Source organism: Condylura cristata, unplaced genomic scaffold (genome assembly GCF_000260355.1).
Source record: "Condylura cristata isolate star-nosed mole 26May11 unplaced genomic scaffold, ConCri1.0 scaffold00004, whole genome shotgun sequence".
NCBI classification, from domain to species: domain Eukaryota; kingdom Metazoa; phylum Chordata; class Mammalia; order Eulipotyphla; family Talpidae; genus Condylura; species Condylura cristata.
Genome location: NW_004567105.1, coordinates 50,881,876 through 50,900,392, shown reverse-complemented (window position 1 = coordinate 50,900,392; position 18,517 = coordinate 50,881,876). Strand labels below are relative to the sequence as shown.

At 38.8% G+C, this 18,517-nt stretch overlaps 1 protein-coding gene across 1 annotated transcript in view; it reads right to left on the bottom strand.

Moving 5' to 3' along the window:
• Positions 1 to 13,173, bottom strand: part of LOC101628829 (cadherin-related family member 3) — a 49,282-nt gene extending 36,109 nt beyond the window's left edge. Inside the window, exons 1-4 of the mRNA XM_004676557.1 lie at positions 13,142 to 13,173; positions 12,753 to 12,783; positions 7,876 to 8,047; positions 6,362 to 6,450 (exon numbers count right to left, since the gene is read on the bottom strand). Coding sequence (XP_004676614.1) covers positions 6,362 to 6,450; positions 7,876 to 8,047; positions 12,753 to 12,783; positions 13,142 to 13,173 — 324 coding nt within the window. The remainder of the gene's footprint in view (positions 1 to 6,361; positions 6,451 to 7,875; positions 8,048 to 12,752; positions 12,784 to 13,141) is intronic.
• Between the last annotated feature and the right edge of the window lie 5,344 nt (positions 13,174 to 18,517).

The window sequence follows — 18,517 nt, the reverse complement described above, 5'->3', positions numbered from 1 at the left end:
ACCCTCAGATCCATAATTATAAGCTCAACACAGTATAATTGTTGAGTCTTTTGATGATTCCATTACTAATTATGCCTTTTAGAATTTCCACATATCACTTCACCATAAAAATCTGATCATTATCAGTCTTCAGTCAATATACTTAACTGAATGGAAATGTAATCTGTGACCTACATTGAATCATTGCACCTATTTTATCAAAGAAGGAAAAATAATAAAAGTTTAGAAATAGAAGTATATTTGACAGTAAATGGTATACTTTTTTCTTCCAAGGGCTACCATGCAACTTTATAAAATTACTTTTGTGAAAAATTTAAAATCCAACAAGTTATAGGATGTTGACTAGGCTTGTTATTTCCTTAGCCTATTATAAAATGCCCAAGGGAAAATCAGAAAATAATAAAGAAACACCCCACTGCTCCCACCACTATTGAGCTAGGAATGCTGGTGGGTGGTGGGTGGTGGGTGGGGATTGCAAGATGTAAGGGGTGTGACATGGAGCCTTGGGGTAAACTTGAGATCCTGGGGAACATTTAAAAGACCTCCATGGGGAGAGTAAGGTTAGCCTTATGTCACCCAGGGATTTCATTACTACAGAGTGGTAAGGAGGTATGTCTTCTATCAGTAATCATTTTCAATCATTGGAAAATGGACCCCAGATTTTGCTGACTAGATTTTACTAGACATCCCCTATCTGTTCACTCTTCATTTTTTGTTGAAAACTAATATAACCGGAGCCTCTCTGGTGATGCAAGGGGTTAAGCACAGCACTCTAATGCTATCACAGCCGCTGCAGCAGGAGTTTGATCCCGAGCCAGGGAGGTGACCCACAAGGCACAGCAGAACTCTCCTGTTTTTGCCCACTGTTCTCCTCAGCAGTGTATTTCTGTGCATCTGCCTGTCCCCATTCTGTCTCTGGTGAATCCTCTCACCCCTGGCACCTTTGGCCTGTTCTTGTATGCATAAGTAAGTAAATCTTTTTTTTTTTTTAAAGATTTATTTATTTGTGCATACAGAACTGGGGTACAGGCCAGAGGCTCAGGGGCGGTGAGAGGTTTCACCAGAGACAGAGTGGGGAGCAGAACAGGCAGATCTATGAAGTACGCTGCTGATGGGAGCTGCGGGCGGGTCAGGAGAGGTCTGCCTCGCCATGTGGTCACCTGTGGGGCAGGCGGGAATCGAACTCATGCGGAAGTGGCTTTAGCTTCTCAGTGCTGTGCTTTAACCCACTGCGCCACCACAGAGGGCCCAAGTAAATCTTTTTTAAAAAAAAAAAGAAAATTAATATAGCCATACCTACTTTCCTTGGATTGATAATAATGTGGTATCTCTATCTCTTTACTTTTAATCTATTTTTATAGTATGTATGAATTTTATACTAAATTACCTTTTTCTCAAGAATAAGTCCCTGTAATTGGGACTTATTTTTTTATCTACCTTGACAATCTTTCTTTGAATTGATGCATGTGAACCATTTGTATTAGTTCAATTAAATCTACCATGACTGTAACCATTCTCTATTCATTGACTTATGCTTTGTCTTTTCCCTTTAATTGAACTTTTTTTTAAAATATTTATTTATTTATTTATTCATACAGAACTGGGGTACAGGCCAGAGGCTCAGGGGCGGTGAGAGGTTTCACCAGAGACAGAGTGGGGAGCAGAACAGGCAGATCTACGAAGTACACTGCTGAGGGGAGCTGCGGGCGGGTCAGGAGAGGTCTGCCTCGCCATGTGGTCACCCCTGGGCAAGCGGGAATTGAACTCATGCGGAAGTGGCTTTAGCTTCTCAGTGCAGTGGTTTAACCCACTGAGCCACCAGGGAGGGCCTAATTGAACATTTTATACAATTCCATTTTCTTTATTTTCTTAGTATATCGATTTTTCATCTTTGTAAATTTTTTTAGTTATTGTCTCAAAGTTTACAATATACATTTTAAACTAAGTTTAGTTTCAAATAGCAGTATACACTTTATAAGTAATATAGGTATCTTATAACAGAATATCCCCAATTTTTCCTTTGACACTATTATCACTGATTTCACTTATCAGTCTACTTTAATCTTCTAATACATTGTTACCATTAGATTACTTTCTTTTTAAGACTTAGTCTATTTATGCATACAAGAACTGAGATCTAGGCCAGAGTGGGGAGCAGAACAGGTGCATCTACTGAAATAACTGCTGAGGGGAGCAGCAGGCAAGAAAGGAGAGGTCTGCTGCACCATGTGGGTCAGCTCCCTGGCTGGGGATAGAATTTATGCCACAGTGGCTGGCAATAACTCTATAGTGCTATGCCTTTAAACTCTGAACCACCAGGGAGGCCCTTTAAATTACTTTTGAGATCAATCAAAAATACATTATTTTGCCTTCATTTATTTCTTCCCTCATAGCTTTCTTTTCTTTATGCAGATCTATGTTTCTATATCCTTTCCTTCTTGCTGATGAGTTTCCTTTGGTATTTCTTATGGGTCAGGAATGCCAATAGTGAATTTCTTCAGGTTTTGTCTGAGAAAGTTTTTACAGCTGTGCATGGCTTAACAATGGGAATACAGTCTGAGAAATGCATCATTGAGCAGTTCTGTCATTGTGCAAACATTATCAAATGTAGTTACACAAATGTAGTAGCACAACCTAAAACCCACCAAGGCAGGACATAAGGACCACTCACATATGCAAGTGTCATTGGCTGAAAGGTCATGTATGGCACTGGACTAACTTGTTCCTTTGCTTTTAAAGGACAATTTCATTGATAATAAATTTCTTGGTGTTTTTTTTTTTTTCTTTCAATATTTTACATAGTTGATTCTATTATCTTATTTCTTTATGCTGATTTTAACAAGAGGTCTGCTGTGTTTCTTATCTATGTTCCTCTATATATAAGATGTTTATTTTTCTATGACTTCTCTCAAGACTTTATCTCTGGTTCTCTGAACCTTGAGTATCATTCCCTTCCGTGTGTGTATGTGTCTCTGGATGTGCACATATGTGCATCCTAGATGAGACAAGGCTCTGGAAAAGTCATTCCCCTAGAAAGTAGATATGGCAGATAAATCTTTGGGGTTATTTCACAATGATTCTTTTCATTCTCCCACAGACTCTCTCTTTGAGTCTTTGTATTGATACAGAAAACATTAGGTTTTCCCAATGAGAACCTAATGGTGTTTCACGTGATAAAAATTATGAAAGTGTGGGGCCATTTCTAAAACTGTGGCAAGCAGGAGTTTCTCACTCTAACACCAGTCCACTTTTCAACTCTGAAATGTCATTTCGTTACATAGCTATGGAAAGGTACATATAGATAAATTCCTACACACATCCTCTGACAGAATAGGCCAGCCCAGGTGTGTATTCTAACAGTAATAAACTGGCAACTTTCATTTCTTAGAATCTTTGTATTGATACAGAAAAGAGTTCTAATCTGAGAGAAATCACCACTGTTTTAGGGTCTGGTGTTTGAGGATAATAAAAATGACTTTAATAATTGCGTTTATCATGTGACAGTCGCACACTTTAATTTTTATCAGTGAATTCCCAGGTTAATCCCTGAAATAGAACCCATTTCTTCTATCACATTAATTAGTGGATTAATAAATGTACTGTTTTAATTTATAGATTAGGAACATTAGGTTAATAGGATTTAAAAACTTTTGCCTGGAGAATAAATAGCAGAGATGAAAGTCAAACCAATCTCCATTTTGCTCGAATAAAGGCTGTGTGTTTTCTTCCAACAAAAACAGTCCCAGACCCTCCCTGGTGGCTCAGTAGATTAAAACACAGCCCATAGAAGCTAAGGCAACTTCAGCATGAGTTCAATCTCTGCCCTGGAGGCGATCCACATGGCGCGACAGACCTCTCCTGACCTGCCCGCTTCTTCCCCCAGCAGTGAACCTCATCAGTCATGCTGTTCTGCTCCCCACTCTGTTTCTGGTGAATCCTCTCACCGTCCCTGTACCACTGGCCTGTACCCCAGTTCTGTATGCAAAAAGAAATAAATCTTTTAAAAAAGAAGAAAAAAGTCCCGTAATGTATTCCACACACCACAAGCTCCACCAGATATTTCATGACAGAAAACATTTTGTGATCAAATGACTTTGGAAAATAATGGCTATCCATATCCATTGTAAAATCAACTAATTAATATGAAAATTGTTGCCAGGTCATTAGTATTAGAATAACACATCTGGTCAGGCCTGCTGTGTCAGAGGATGTGTGTAGGAGTTTATCTAAATGCATGTTTCCACAGCTTATGTAAACCCTGAAATGTCATCCCATGTTTGGTGGAATTCCACCTACAAAGAACATAGCATGAGCCTTCCAAATATGGCCAAGGAACCAATTCTCTTCTGAGAAAAGTATAGGCCAGAGCCAGAAACATTTAATCTCTATGAGCAAGCATTTGGAAGTCCTTCATTTGAAATGAATTACTTGCATTAATTGGCTCCTAAGTCATTGTGATTGCAAGTTAGAGTGAGAGATAAACCCATCTGAACTGTGATGTAGTTCCCACCCTGAAATGTCAACATGGTGGGTGAGCTGCCATGGAGAATATAAGGAAGCAATTGTAATATGATATCTGATATCTATGTAGCTGGAGTTGCTTAGAGCTGGATTTAATACTATTATCTTGGACATGTTGATTTGGAGCAATATGCATGATTAGGTGGCTTAATTGCATGTTGTGAAGAAAGCTGTGACCTTTCTAGATCCATCCTGGAAGTAGTATTGTGCTTTTGGGAGGAGGATGAGACAAATGTGGGGGGGGGGGGGGAGCTTGACAACAGCAGTGTTCCTTTGTGTAATTATTCAAGTGTATTCAATACTTTTATTTTTATTTATTTTTTTAAAGATTTATTTATTTATGTATATAGAACTGGGGTACAGGCCAGTGGTACAGGGATGGTGAAGGACTCACCAGACAGAATGGGGTGCAAAACAGGTAGATTGACGAAGTACACTGCTGAGGGGAGCAGCAGGTGGGTCAGGTCTGCCGCACCATGTGGGACATCTCCATGTGGGACACCTCCAGGGTGGGGATCGAACTCATGAAGTGGCTACTTCCAGTATCATAGTGTTGTGCTTTAACATATTGCACTACCAGGAGAGCCCAATATTCAATACTTTTAAAAACCAAGTGGATAGTGCCTCAGACACCAGTGACCATCTATTGCTTCAAGTTGCCGTAAACACGGATCCATAGGCAGTACCAAAAAATTGTAAATGTTGAAATTATAGCATCAAAATGGACAATTCTCTAATTTTTAAACAAGTTGGGAAAGCAATGCAACTTTAAAAAATTATAACTATGATAGTCTTTTCTATCTATTCATTAGCTAAAAAATGTTGCAGTTTAATAAGACTATAACCATTATAACATTAAAATTAAAATTAAAAAAGGACATTAAAATTAAGATAATATAGGCCCTCCCTGGTGGCGCAGCAGGTTAAAGCACAGCACTGAGTATCTAAAGGCTGCTTCTGCATGAGTTTGATTCCCGCCTGCCCGGGAGGTGACCACATGGTGTGGCACACCTCTCCTGGCCCGCCCGCTGCTCCCCTCAGCAGTGTGCTTCATCGATCTGCCTGTTCTGTTCCCCACTCTGTCTCTGGTAAAGCCTCTTACCACCCCTGAGCCTCTGGCCTGTACCCCAGTTCTGTGTGCACAAATGAATAAATAAATCTTTAAGAAAAATTAAGATAATCTAAGTGCTGTCATTTGCAAGTTACTTTACAGATTAAAGAGTTTTAAAGACCACTTTAACACTCATTATAATATGAGAGAAGGCAATATGAGAGAACAAAGCAGATATCCTTATCACAATTTTACAGTTGAAACAGAAAAGCAGAAATGTCAAATGTCTTGCAGGGTAAATTCAGAGCTTATATCCAAGCCTCCAGGCACTAAGTCCAAGTTCCCTCTCTCTTTCACATTATCTATAACTGGAAGACACCTATTCTGAAAACAAGCACCTTACTGGAATATTATAAAGCCTGAAGATGAGACCTAGAATTTAAAAATTCAAATTGATTTTGCCAGAAAGCTGTGTTTTTTCTTGACAGTGTATATGGCAAAGAGAGCCCAAAATGAATTGAAATGTTTTGGAATCTTTTGTCAGAAGTTAACTCACCTAAAGGTTAGGTTGGGCCTGCCCACTTAGGGTGGAAGGTCCTAGAAGGAAAGCAGTTGCCTAGACACCCAACCTTCAATCCTTTTCACCTGACATGTGCTGGTAATTGAGACAAAAGTTATGCTTGAAACCTAAATTGTGGATGTAATTAATCTGATCGTTTCTGTGGCTTTCTATGTGATTGAGGTCAAATGTAACCCACCAGTTTCTGATATTCCCAAACCATAAATTACCTCCAAAACTTCATTCTCTGGATCCTTGGCAAAAGCTCTGTAAATGACTGTGCCAGGGGTAATGTCTTCTAGAATATAAATCTCAGTAACTGCCAGAAAATATAAGATAGAAGTTTTTGAATTTATGTCACCATTACAAGGCCCCAAGCCCCTCATGAAATTCTGGATTTAGAATAAACTTAAGGCATTGTGCTGGTTCAGCACAGATATTTTTATAGGGTGATTCCCATTAATCATAAGAATAAGAATAATAACCATCAAAATAGTAGACACTATGTGCCAAATGTTTATCATGTGTCAAATATAGAGCAAGGAGATTTAGAAACTTAAGCAATAACAATATTGAACATTTCTAAATGCTTCTTAATTGCTATGTATTTAATATCATTGGTGACTTTATTATTTCCATTTTAATGAGCTTCACAGAGGTTGAACAACAAGTTCAAGGGTATAGCTAATGTATTAATATTATTTGATTATCTTATTGTTTAGCTCTTATATTTGCTCTCTTCTTATCTATTTTTTAATAACATCAGGGAGAAAACAAGCTTGCCAATTTATTGCCAAACCACTCTTCTGGGAATGTAGGAACAGTGGCAGATCCCTCAGTGACTAAGGAGGAGGCCCCACCCCCAGGGAAGTCACTGGGACAGGATTTGAGAAAAGCCAGAGTCTACAGGTCCATTCAGACTCTTGACAGGACACTGGCTGGCTGTCCCATAGGCACCAAACTCTGTTTTAGAGGTCATAGCACACATTGTAACTTTGGATTCTGCTCTGCAGAAGTTTATTATCTGCTTGTGAAAGGAAATATAAAAGATTAACATTTATTCGTTTGCTACTGTATCCCTGGAACTATGGTTGATCCATTAACACATCTGCAGGTAAACTTCATCAAGAACAATTTAAGCCTCAGAAAATATTAATAGCTCTCCCTTAGTAGCTATCAAACAGCTAAGCCTCAAATGTTTATGCTTTTAATAGAGAATATGGATCATTCCTTCACAAATATTAAATATTTGACTACACAGAGAGGTGAGAAAGAATGAGACAAAAGTGAGTGGTTCATACATCATGGAAATCAATTAGAGAGTAAAAATAACTTGATCCTTGCCCTCATGACATTTCTACTTAATGACATAGACACAGTGCTAATTACACAATCACATGAATAAAGGAATCATTTTAGTATGCTATAATCAAGCAGATTAATGAATAATGTTTAATGTTGTACAGGTTGCTTGACCTTTGTAAGGAATGTTAATCCATCCATACAACACAAATACAAAAAACCTACCTCCACTGTTATGAAAATAAAACATCTGAAGCTCTTAGGACAGTGCCTGTTCATGGTTAGTGACCATTTATCATGCTTTTTGTTATCATGATAAACTTTTGTTATCTCCTATCACTCTTACAGCTGTGACACCATAAGAACACAAAGGACGCAGGGCTGGGATTCTACCTGTACTTTCCCCTGGGTGCTTCCTTCCCCCGAGAGAAGAGCACAGTACCTTGGTCTCCCTGAGCGAGGGATCCAATAAATATTGGGGGTTCATTCACATCTGCAATCTGGATTAAAATGGTCTGTGATGCTGTGCCTCCTTGGTCATCTTTGGCATAGATTATCAGGGAGTAGAGAGTCACGGTCTCAAAGTCTAAGTCTGTTTCTCCAGTGGTGAATAACTAAAAAAAAAAAAGTAGTGAATGGCTGATTTCGTAAGGATGTAGACAGTGTTTCAAATCTATAATCTGCAATATGAATCAGCACTTAAAAAAAGAAACAAAAATCTATTTAAAATGTGAAAGCAAGATGACCTGGTTTAAAAACTCTCCTTGAACTGAGAATATATGCATGTCAGTGCAAAATATTTCCATTTCATTCTACCTACCTTTCCATCTTATTTGTCTTAACAAAAGTTTTCTGAGTCCTTCTCCCAAGTCTAATTTGTCAGGGGCCATCCTAAGCAGTAAATAAGGTGATTTTCTCCTTGCTGGTACAAAGGGGTACTATTATTGGATGTATTTTACAGAGGCAGAAATTGATGGCTGGAGAGATTGTACAGTTTGACCATGTTTTCACAGATAGAAAATGGGGTTCTGGATTCCATCTGATGCTCCTACTCATAAAACTAAACTGGATAAAAAGGGACCATATAAGTCTCATTCCCACAGTCACCCCACATCTCTCCTGTTTTAGGAGAGTAGTTTCACACTGGTTTTTGAGCCACTCTTTTTAGGGATCTTCTGAGGCTGGGCCTCAGGAGAACTGGATTCATGTTCTACCAACTGGAGTCTCTTCACCCTCACATGAAAATCTTCTGTAACTAATGGCCTTTCCATATCTTGCATAAGGCAGGTAGGTTAGGAGATGTTCATTTCTATAGTTTCTCACTGGTAAAGTAACACAAAACTAAGACTTAATTGAGGAGAAAAACCCACTCAAAAGATTGGCTACTTCTCTTTAGATGTATATCAAACTCTGACCCCCTTGGCTATAAAAGTGATGTGATCTAAGGCAATACTAATAATTTACCTGTGTTGCACACTTACTATGTACCAGCTGTACATGTCTGATATAAATTACATTATTTAAACCTGAAAAAGAAAATCGTTGTGATTGATAACATTAAGTTGGCCAATTTTGCAAATAATGGGCCAGGTATTTAGAGAAATCACTGAAAAATGAATAGATCAGGAAACAAACACAGGTTTTGCCACCAGAATCCATGCTCCTAACCACCTAGCTCTACTACTGATATACGTGACTCCCCAGTGATAGAATCACTGATTCTCAATGGATCATCATGCCACCCCATCAACCTCAGACTAACAACAGCTAATATTTATCAAGCATGACATAAATGTTGGGTATTACTCTGAACTCTACCTTATTTAAACATTGAAACCACCTGTGAGGTAGATCTTATTATCATCCCTATTTTACAAATGAGCTATCCCAAGGTTAGGTTATAGAACACAGCTGGTAACATAGCTGCGGGAAGAGGCAGAACCTAAACCTGACTCTACCAGCCTGCCCCAGGGCCCTTCCACTGAGCAACATTATGATTAGCAGCAACACTTGAGTACCTTCCTCCTACTACCATGAGAAGTAAAGACATGTGACCTTATCACTCTGAATCAGATACAGTTACCTCATTAAAAAAAAAATCCAGTTTCTGGAAAACAGCAAAAATAACTAGAAAATTCAGCATTGCTCAATGAATTTTAACCTACAGATTTTGATATTCTTTTGTTAAAATTCTTTTGAATTATTTTTTAATGTTTGATTCCCAATTTGTCTTTGATGCTACTGTAAATAAAATTTTATAAATAATTCATTTTAAAAGTACTAGAACTGTTTTAAAGATATATAGGATTTTAAAGCCCCTATTAAGCACAGCACTGGTCTCAAGGCCTATCTTACCCAGGAAGCAGAGCCCTGAGCTCAGGCTGACCCTTCTAGCTGTGGCTCCCTCTGTACTCAGGCAGAAACTGAGCTCCCCTTCTCCCAAGCACCTTGCACTGTTCGAGACATTTCAACAAATACTGGATTTTTAAAAATTCAAATGTTCTTTACACTGTACAATGGAAGAAGATCGGAAGATGGGAATCACCCTCTTGGTGATTTCTCCCATCCAGGGAACAAAAAGGGCAAAGAGTAGCTTAGATTTCTTTTGCCACCCTGCCTGTGCTACCTCACTTATGTTGCTCAATGACAGGTAGTAATTTGAAAATTATATCACCACAGGGGACCTTGTCTCATCTCCATTGCTGTATCTGTGTAAATCAATTCACGTTAAGCTCTGCCGTTGTGTCTCTGGAGACTAGTTTGGTTTTGACTTTTTCTTATTTTTAATTTGATTGCCTGCCCAGACACTCCTAATCTCTGTCTTTTGCAAACCAAACAAATAAACATGCTGTAAGGAAGGATATTCAGTAAAGGACGATGATGATAGACTAAACTTCAAATGGAACAATATATGTCCTTTTATACTGTAAGGCTATATGACAGATATTAACTCATTTAGTTTTGTTTTAGCTGCAGACTTATTGCCAATATGAAATTTCTTTGTATTTTAGCTGTTCATATTTGAACAGCTATCTAGAACTACTATACAGTTATAACAATATGACCATCTTATCATTTTTATTATCAGTAATTGGACTAAAATAGTGTTGAATATTAAAGTATGAGTCTATTACGGTAACAGCAGCTGTGTGTTAATTGCTCATTATGGACCAAACACAAAGATGGCATTTTCATACTTTATCTTATAGGATTTTCTTACCAATGTTTATGAAGTGATATTGTTATCATTAATCTCTTTGTACAAAAAAGAAAACCAAAGTGCAAAAAAGTCAAGTTATTTTTCCACCGTCACTCTGTATGAACTAAAAAAGCAGTTGCTTAAACCTAGGTTTACTAACCCTCAAATCTATGCTTAGAACAGCAATGAGTCACTTAGGACCTCACTCTTACGCACATATCATTTGTTACCATTATGCTGTTCAGACTTGCAAGAAACATCTATTATCTAAATAAGAGCAGGCATGAGATAGCATTATATACCTAACTGAAAGTGGAAGTAAATTTAAAATCTGACAAATATAAAGTTTCAGGAAGATACTCAGTAACCCCTAACAAGCGATTCAATAGGCCCGTACACTATGAAGTCTGTTCTTCCTCACAGTAGCTACAGCTGTTTTGTGTGTGTGTGTGTGTGTGTGTGTGTTTAATATAAGCCTATCATCTCTCTTTTTTTTTGCAAAACTCCCACTGCTCTGTTAGATACAGGAAGTGGATTCAATATTACCAATTCTTTACATTACCTACCTCCAGTCCTTTGCCATGTGACTTTCCAAGTCCAGCCTATGACTTGGAAATACAACTTGTAATCAGTGAAATGTAAGCAGACATAGATCTTAAAATATGCATGTGGCGGCCCTCCCTGGTGGTGCAGTGGGTTAAAGCACAGCACTGAGTATCTAAAGGCCGCTTCTGCATGAGTTCGATTCCCGCCTGCCCGGGAGGTGACCACATGGTGTGGCACACCTCTCCTGACCCGCCCGCTGCTCCCCTCAGCAGTGTACTTCGTCGATCTGCCTGTTCTGTTCCCCACTCTGTCTCTGGTGAAGCCTCTCACCACCCCTGAGCCTCTGGCCTGTACCCCAGTTCTGTATGCACAAATAAATAAATCTTTAAAAAAAATATGCATGTGGCTTTGGGCATGTACTCAGTGTTAAAGGAGGATGAGGAGCAGGAGGAATATACCCAACTCGGGCTATGAGATCAGCCAACCCTCAGCTACATGGGCAAGAAATAGTGTTTATTGTTATATGTCACTGATTTTTGAGGTGGCTTGTTATACAATATTTTTGTGACTATAGGTAAATAATACCTTACCTTAGAATACATCTAAAATCCTAACTATCCTCTTCTTAGGCCTCAGAGAGCATGCCCAAGTGACCATTTCATTCACTCTCTCCACCTGCCCGCCCCCCAACTTTGCTCAGACATAGAAACTTAGTGCTGTTTTTTCAAAGCCTTTTAATGTGTCTTGTGAAGAATTTAATATAATTCAATCTCTCTGTCTGAACTCAGAGAGTTTGGCTCTACAATCCCTCTTTTTAACTACTACTTTATACTACCTCTCAAGACTCCTCACAATTGGTGATTTAGGTATTTGTCCAACCTATCAATTTGGGAACGTCTTAAAGTCAAGTACCAGTCAGATTCCCCTGCATAAGAAACTTTGGTGCAAATCACACCACCCTAGGGCACTTAGTTACTCTTGTGCAGAAAGCAGCGGGGACTTCTTGTTCACTTCATTTCCCTGCTCTCAAGCACCACAGGAAGAGTGCAGAGGGGCCCAGATGAATAATACTGTGGGTTGGCATCATATTTGAACAGCTGAGTGTAGGAAACACAAAACCTCTGAAATGATCAGTAAGCTTGTATAAACTGGGTCCTAGAGGAAGAAATAAGCTTTTTTATACTGGATGGCTTAAAAAAAAAAAAGCAATTTTCTAAGTAGCTGACAGGTCTTGCCATCTCTGTTCCCCATTTCTTTGGAAGTCTCAACTTTCACTACCCTCCCTTTTAGCACCCACCACCTTGGGTCTCCTCTACATTCATTCTCCAACCTCCTTCATGCCTCAGGGTCTTTACACATGCTGCTCCCTCCATCTGGAGTTCTCCTCTCTCAAGTCACCTATTTAATTTCTATTCATTCTGAAGATTACCATGTAATGCTTCCTCAAGTGAGCCTGACTAGTGAGGTGTCCTCTTTAGATGCTCTCGTAGTCCTGCAGGCCTGTCTTTAATGGAAGGGAGACAATGATGGTTTTGTTTTAAAGCCCTTCTGGTACAAGTGATGATACTCCTTACCGAAATACTTACTTCCCACTGATGTGCAGATCTGCGAGACAGCACAAATGGATGAATTACAGGATTCACGTTAACGATAATAGGATCTCCAATCAGAGAAGCGTGAGGTGAGACAGACACAGTAATTATGGCAACCCGTGTGTGTTCAGAGGCATTTTCTGGAAGAGGGCTGGCATTTTCAACATCAAAATTTGGAAAAGCTAGAATGTCTTAGAGGAAACACAATAATTTTTTAATAAAAATCTTGCAATACTTCACGACATCTTTTATATTTTAAAACCACAAAGGAAAAGCATAATAATTAAAATTTCTTTTTTATTGAAATCTTAAAAGCCAATTGAGTTAGTTTGATAAAATCATCAAGGACAATGAAGGATCTGAGAACTTACCCTGCTTCCAAGCTAGCAACTTCGCCTGCCATGGTTTCACAGATGCTGATGAAGTCTCAAGTCTCCTGGGTCAGAGACCATATTATTTAATTTTATAGGTCAACTTAACTGTGTCTGAGGAACATAGACATTTAACCAAAGATAATTCTGACTGTTTCTGTGAGGGGTTGTGAGAATGAGATTAACATAGGCATTAAGGCAGACTACTATGAACTGAATTGTATCCCACTCAAATTCATGTATTGAAACTCTAACCTCTATCTCTAACTCTTACCTCCTGACTGTATCTGGGAGATAAGATCTTGAGGCTGTAACTTAGAAGGTTAAATAGGTGGCCATATCAACCCAAATACCCAAAAGTAGTTGACTGGATTAAAAAGATGTGGTACATATACATAATGGGATATTACTCAGTGATCAGAAAAGATAAACATGAATTTTACAGCAATATGGATGGAGCTGGAAGATATCATGCTTAGTGAAATAAGCCAGAAAGAAAATACCAGAGGGTTTTACTCACAGCAGGAGTATAACAAACCACAGAAGTAAGTAATAATAATAATGAACAACTATATACCAGAGATATTTGGGGGGGGTGTGGAGTGGGGAATGGGATAAAAAATGGGGGAGGGAGTGCACTGGACCATGGTGATGGCACATGGGTGATTTGGTGATGGGAAGCCCACGGGGATTACAACTGAGATGGAAAAAGGCATAAAATGATGTAAAAATGAACTATTATGTTATAAAAAAAAATGGTCATAAAGGTGGAATTTTAATCCTCCAGAACTGTGGCTTTATTAAAAAATAAATAAGGAACCACTCCATAAACACTAACCACATTGAATTGTTTCTGTGGGCACTAAATAAAAGCACCTAGTATATATTTGTGGACTGAATAATAATATTCATGACCACTTACATGACTCTCTTCATTAATCTTTACAACAGCTCTGGAGACTGTTTTATTATCATTATTATTTCTGCTTTGCACATAAGAAAACTAAGTCACAGAATGACCAAACAACCTTAAACAGCACATCTAATAAATGGTAGAGTCTGAATTTGAACCCAAAATTTGCTGGAATGAAATGACATATTTTGTATGATTCAAAGTGAATTCTTTTGGGGTAAAAATAGAAAAAGCAAAAGTTTCTCAGCAAGAAAAAGCAAAAGTTTCTCAGAATTTCAAATTTTGAGAAACCCTCCACCTAACTTATAATGGTAGCTCTGGGGAGGAAGGAACAGGACATTTTAGGGATGGACTCAAGCAAACAAAGCTTGATTTGGATCCCAGTTCTTTCTTCTACTGACCAGATGCCCACTTGGACAAGCAGCACATCTTCTCTTAAGCTCTAAGCCAAATGTTGCTTGACACACAGCCTTTTGGCCAAACCAGGTAGGGAGCAGATCACTATATTTAGGAGATAAGTGACACTGACTATTGATCATTATTTTAATAAAAATTTCAATTTATGGCCCTCCCTGTTGGCACAGCGGGTTAAAGCACAGCACTAAGAAGCTAAAGCCACTTCCACATGAGTTTGATCCCCCTCCTGTTCCGAAAGTGACCACATGGTGCCGCAGACCTCTCCTGACCTGCACGCTGCTCCCCTCAGCAGTGTACTTCGTCGATCTGCCTGTTCTGCTCTCCACTCTGTCTCTGGTGAATTCTCTCACTATCGCTGCACCTCTGGCCTGTACCCCAGTTTTGTATGCATAAATAAATAAATCTTTTTAAAAAAAATTCCATTTACTCTCATAAGAAATGTAGGGTTTATTTTACATCAATTCATTCTAAGTTATTAGACATGAAGCAAGAAATGTGGCTAAAAATAGGCCCCTACATGACATTATTCCATACAACTTTTGTCTAACCCTGCAGGTCTCAGGAAATTACTAAGTGCTGGAAGTCACAGAGTACTCAGTGACAAAAAGTCATTACCCACCCTACTGAGCTGGCCTTCTTTGACTCTTTCCTCCCCTTCATTTCAGCTGGACCTTTTCTTTGTGGTAAAGATCTTAGATAAGATCTTACTAAAAGGTAAGTCTCAAACTTTGAAAAAAAAAAGCAAACATTAAGATAAGGCCCCAACACAGATCCTGTTACCTCTCCATTCTCAAATTAAAGCTCTGTCTCTATTTAGTTGGTCAAGCACTTGTTAAGTGCTAATAAGGTAGGCAGGTATTATTTGTTTATTATTTTATTAGTGCAAAAGGGTCAAAAAGAATCAACTTTGCTGGTTCTTAAGATAATCATCTTGGGCCCTCCCTTGCGGTGCATGGGGTTGGAGCCCAGCGTTGCAAGCTAGCCACAGCTGCTTCAGTGTAAGTTCAATCCTGGCCCTGGAGGTGACCCACATAGCATGGCAGACTTCTCCTGACCCGCCCACTGCTCCCCTCAGCAGTGTACCTCTTCGATCTGCCTGTTCTGCTCCCCACTCTGTCTCTGGTGAATCCTCTCACTGCCCCTACACTTCTGGCCTGTACCCCAGTTCTGTATGCATAAATAAAAAAAAATCTTTAAAAAAAGATAATCATCTCTTGCACTGTACCACAAAACTTGGAGAATATTGCCACAGCATTCACAGAAAAGAGAATTTGTATGTGCTCTGAAACTGTGACGGACCAAGCCTCGGGCCTGCTGCTGCTCTCCCTTTCCAATCATTTCCAGCCTAATTAGAGATGTGATGAATCCAGGGTGAGGAAGGAAGCATGCACTCCTTGCTCCTACCATTTCAGTGCACACACCCAACTCCCATCTGCCAGCACCTGCACCCTTTGCTGGAGAATTAATGCCTTTTTTTTTTTTAATCTCCATCTAAGGAGCTTTTCTTGGCTCTCAGTGAAGTCTTGAATCTGATTCTAAAGATAGTTGCATCTCTCTAGTCATAGATATTGTCACCAGCCTCTTTTCTACATCCAAAAAAAAAAAAAAAAAATGCTGTTCTGCTTCCAAATACATGATTTGGGTCACAGAGCAGCCTTTCAGTTTAAGAATTGATCTGGAAATTTCTGAACCATGAAATTTGTAAGTAGAAAGTTTTAATTTCTGCTCTTTGATTTCCCTCTGGAAGAGTACTTTATTCTTATTCAAAAATCTCTTATTTCCATAGCTGATGTTTGCATTCTGCAAAGGGTATTTGTGTGTGGAGGGTGTTGGAGACTATGATGATTTAGCAAAGTGTGATGTTTGGAGGTTGTGATAGAATAACGGTCCTCCCTCTTTTCCCCAGATGTTTATTTCCTAATACTGAGAAGCTCTATATGGATATTGTAGCTTCCCAAAAAATGAAAAAATTTGACAAAATTAAGCATCTTGAGATGGGGAGATTCTCCTGGATTATCTTAATGAGTCCAATGTAATCGTAAAGGTCCATAAGAATATAAGAGAGAAACATGTGACTTCAAAAGGAGATGTGAAGAAGGTCAAAATAAAGCAACTTTGCTACTCCTTAATGAAGCAAAGGCTATGACCCAAGAAGTGTGTATGGACTCTTCTTTCAAAAAAAATGATTCATGAAAGCATTCAAGAGCTGGGGTTCAGAAATGTGGGAGTGAGAGGATTCACGAGAGGCAGAGTGGAAAGCAGAACAGGCCGATCATCAAAGTACACTGCTGAGGGGAGCAGTAGGTGAGACAAGAGAGGTCAGCTGTGCCATGTGGGTCACCCCCCTGGTTGCCTGCAGATAGCAAGTGTTGCGCTTTAACAATCCTTGCACCACTGGGGAGTCCCTATATATGGACTCTAGATACTAGAAAATGCAAGGAAATGGACTCCCCCAGATTGTAAATTCAATCTTGCTTGTGCTTTGATTTTAGCCCCTTGAGACTCATGTCAGAATTTTAACCCATGTCTAACTTCTATGCATTTATATGCTGTCTTGAAGTACCACCAAGTTTGTGATAATTTGTTAGAGCAGCAAAAGAAACTTATACAGCAGTAACTTACCAGTAAGCACATTTTATATGACTGAGCTACCCATAGTGCAAATGACAGTGTGCTGAAACTGAAATCAGGTATCATTGTTTTTCTTAAATCTGCTAACAGCTTTTCATCTGTGCATAAAAGCCAAATTCATAGTTTGACCTCAGGGCCATACACAATAGTTCTCCCATTTTCTATTTGACCTCACATTCTGCCATTTTTACCCTCACTCTCTATGATTCCAATCACACAAAATTCCTCTTCCTTAAACATCTCAGAGGTCCTGCCCCAGGGCCTTTGCCCTCATCAATCTTCCCTGAATAGCCATAAGTCTCATCTACTCACTTCCTTCAGGACCCTAAGAGAATATCCCTGTGTCAGACAGTCTCCCCAGAACACCCTTTTCTAAAATAGTGATGTTATCTGCCCTTGCAGGTGAAAGTTATACACTTTCATGTACTACTTTTTTATTTCTATTATTTTTATTAGTTTATTTTCTGCCTCCTCTATCCCACTTTGAATCCAAACATTCTGATATTGGGAATTTTCATCTGTTCCCTGTTATATCTATCCTCAGTACGAAGAAGAGTGTTGGGCCCTAGTAGGCATTTGTTTGTTGAATGAATAAGTGATTGTATGAAAAAATGATTCCTTATTGCTAATTGAAGTAGATCAATGAGGGACTGACATAATTATCAAGATTATATTATTTTGTAACACTGTGTGCGTCTGAAAACATAAAATTACATGGTGGGCCTCCCTGGTGGTGCAGGGGTCTCAACACATCAATCTATTGCCAGCCACTACAGGTGTGAGTTCTATCCCCAGCCTGGGAGCTGACCCATATGACACAGCAGACCTCTCCTGTCTTGACTGCTGCTACCTTCAGCAGTGTATTTCAGCTGAGCTACCTGTTCTGTTCCCCAGTCTGTCTCTGATGAATCCTCTCACCCCCTGCATCTCTGGCCTACACCCCAGCTCTTGTACACATAAAGAAATAAAAATAATCTTTAAAATTACGTTATTTCATTGGTTTAGATTTTTCTGTTCTTTTCTTTACTCTTGGTCATGTCAAGAGTAGCTTCTGCATTTGGTCTTTTGTCATCACATTAAAGAATGACTTGCTCTTAAGTTTTTCTTCAATATACTTGTATGTTTTAAAAACTTGGGAATGTTTAAGTTTCTATGCTAAAGGAGTATCCTAGGAAAACATCACAATTTGAATATATAATAATCTCTAGGAAAGAAGACAATAATTTTCAGTGCATATCAACTCTTTTGCCAAACAATTACTTAAATAAGTAGGTTTGTCATTTTTTTACAATTTCCCCTCAGTAGTTCCATAATAAACCCTCTTTCTGAAATTAACTCAATAGGTCAAAATAAAAATGATCAGAAAGATGGTAGGTCCATAGCTGGACTATAGGGAGAAATTATGAAAAAAATAC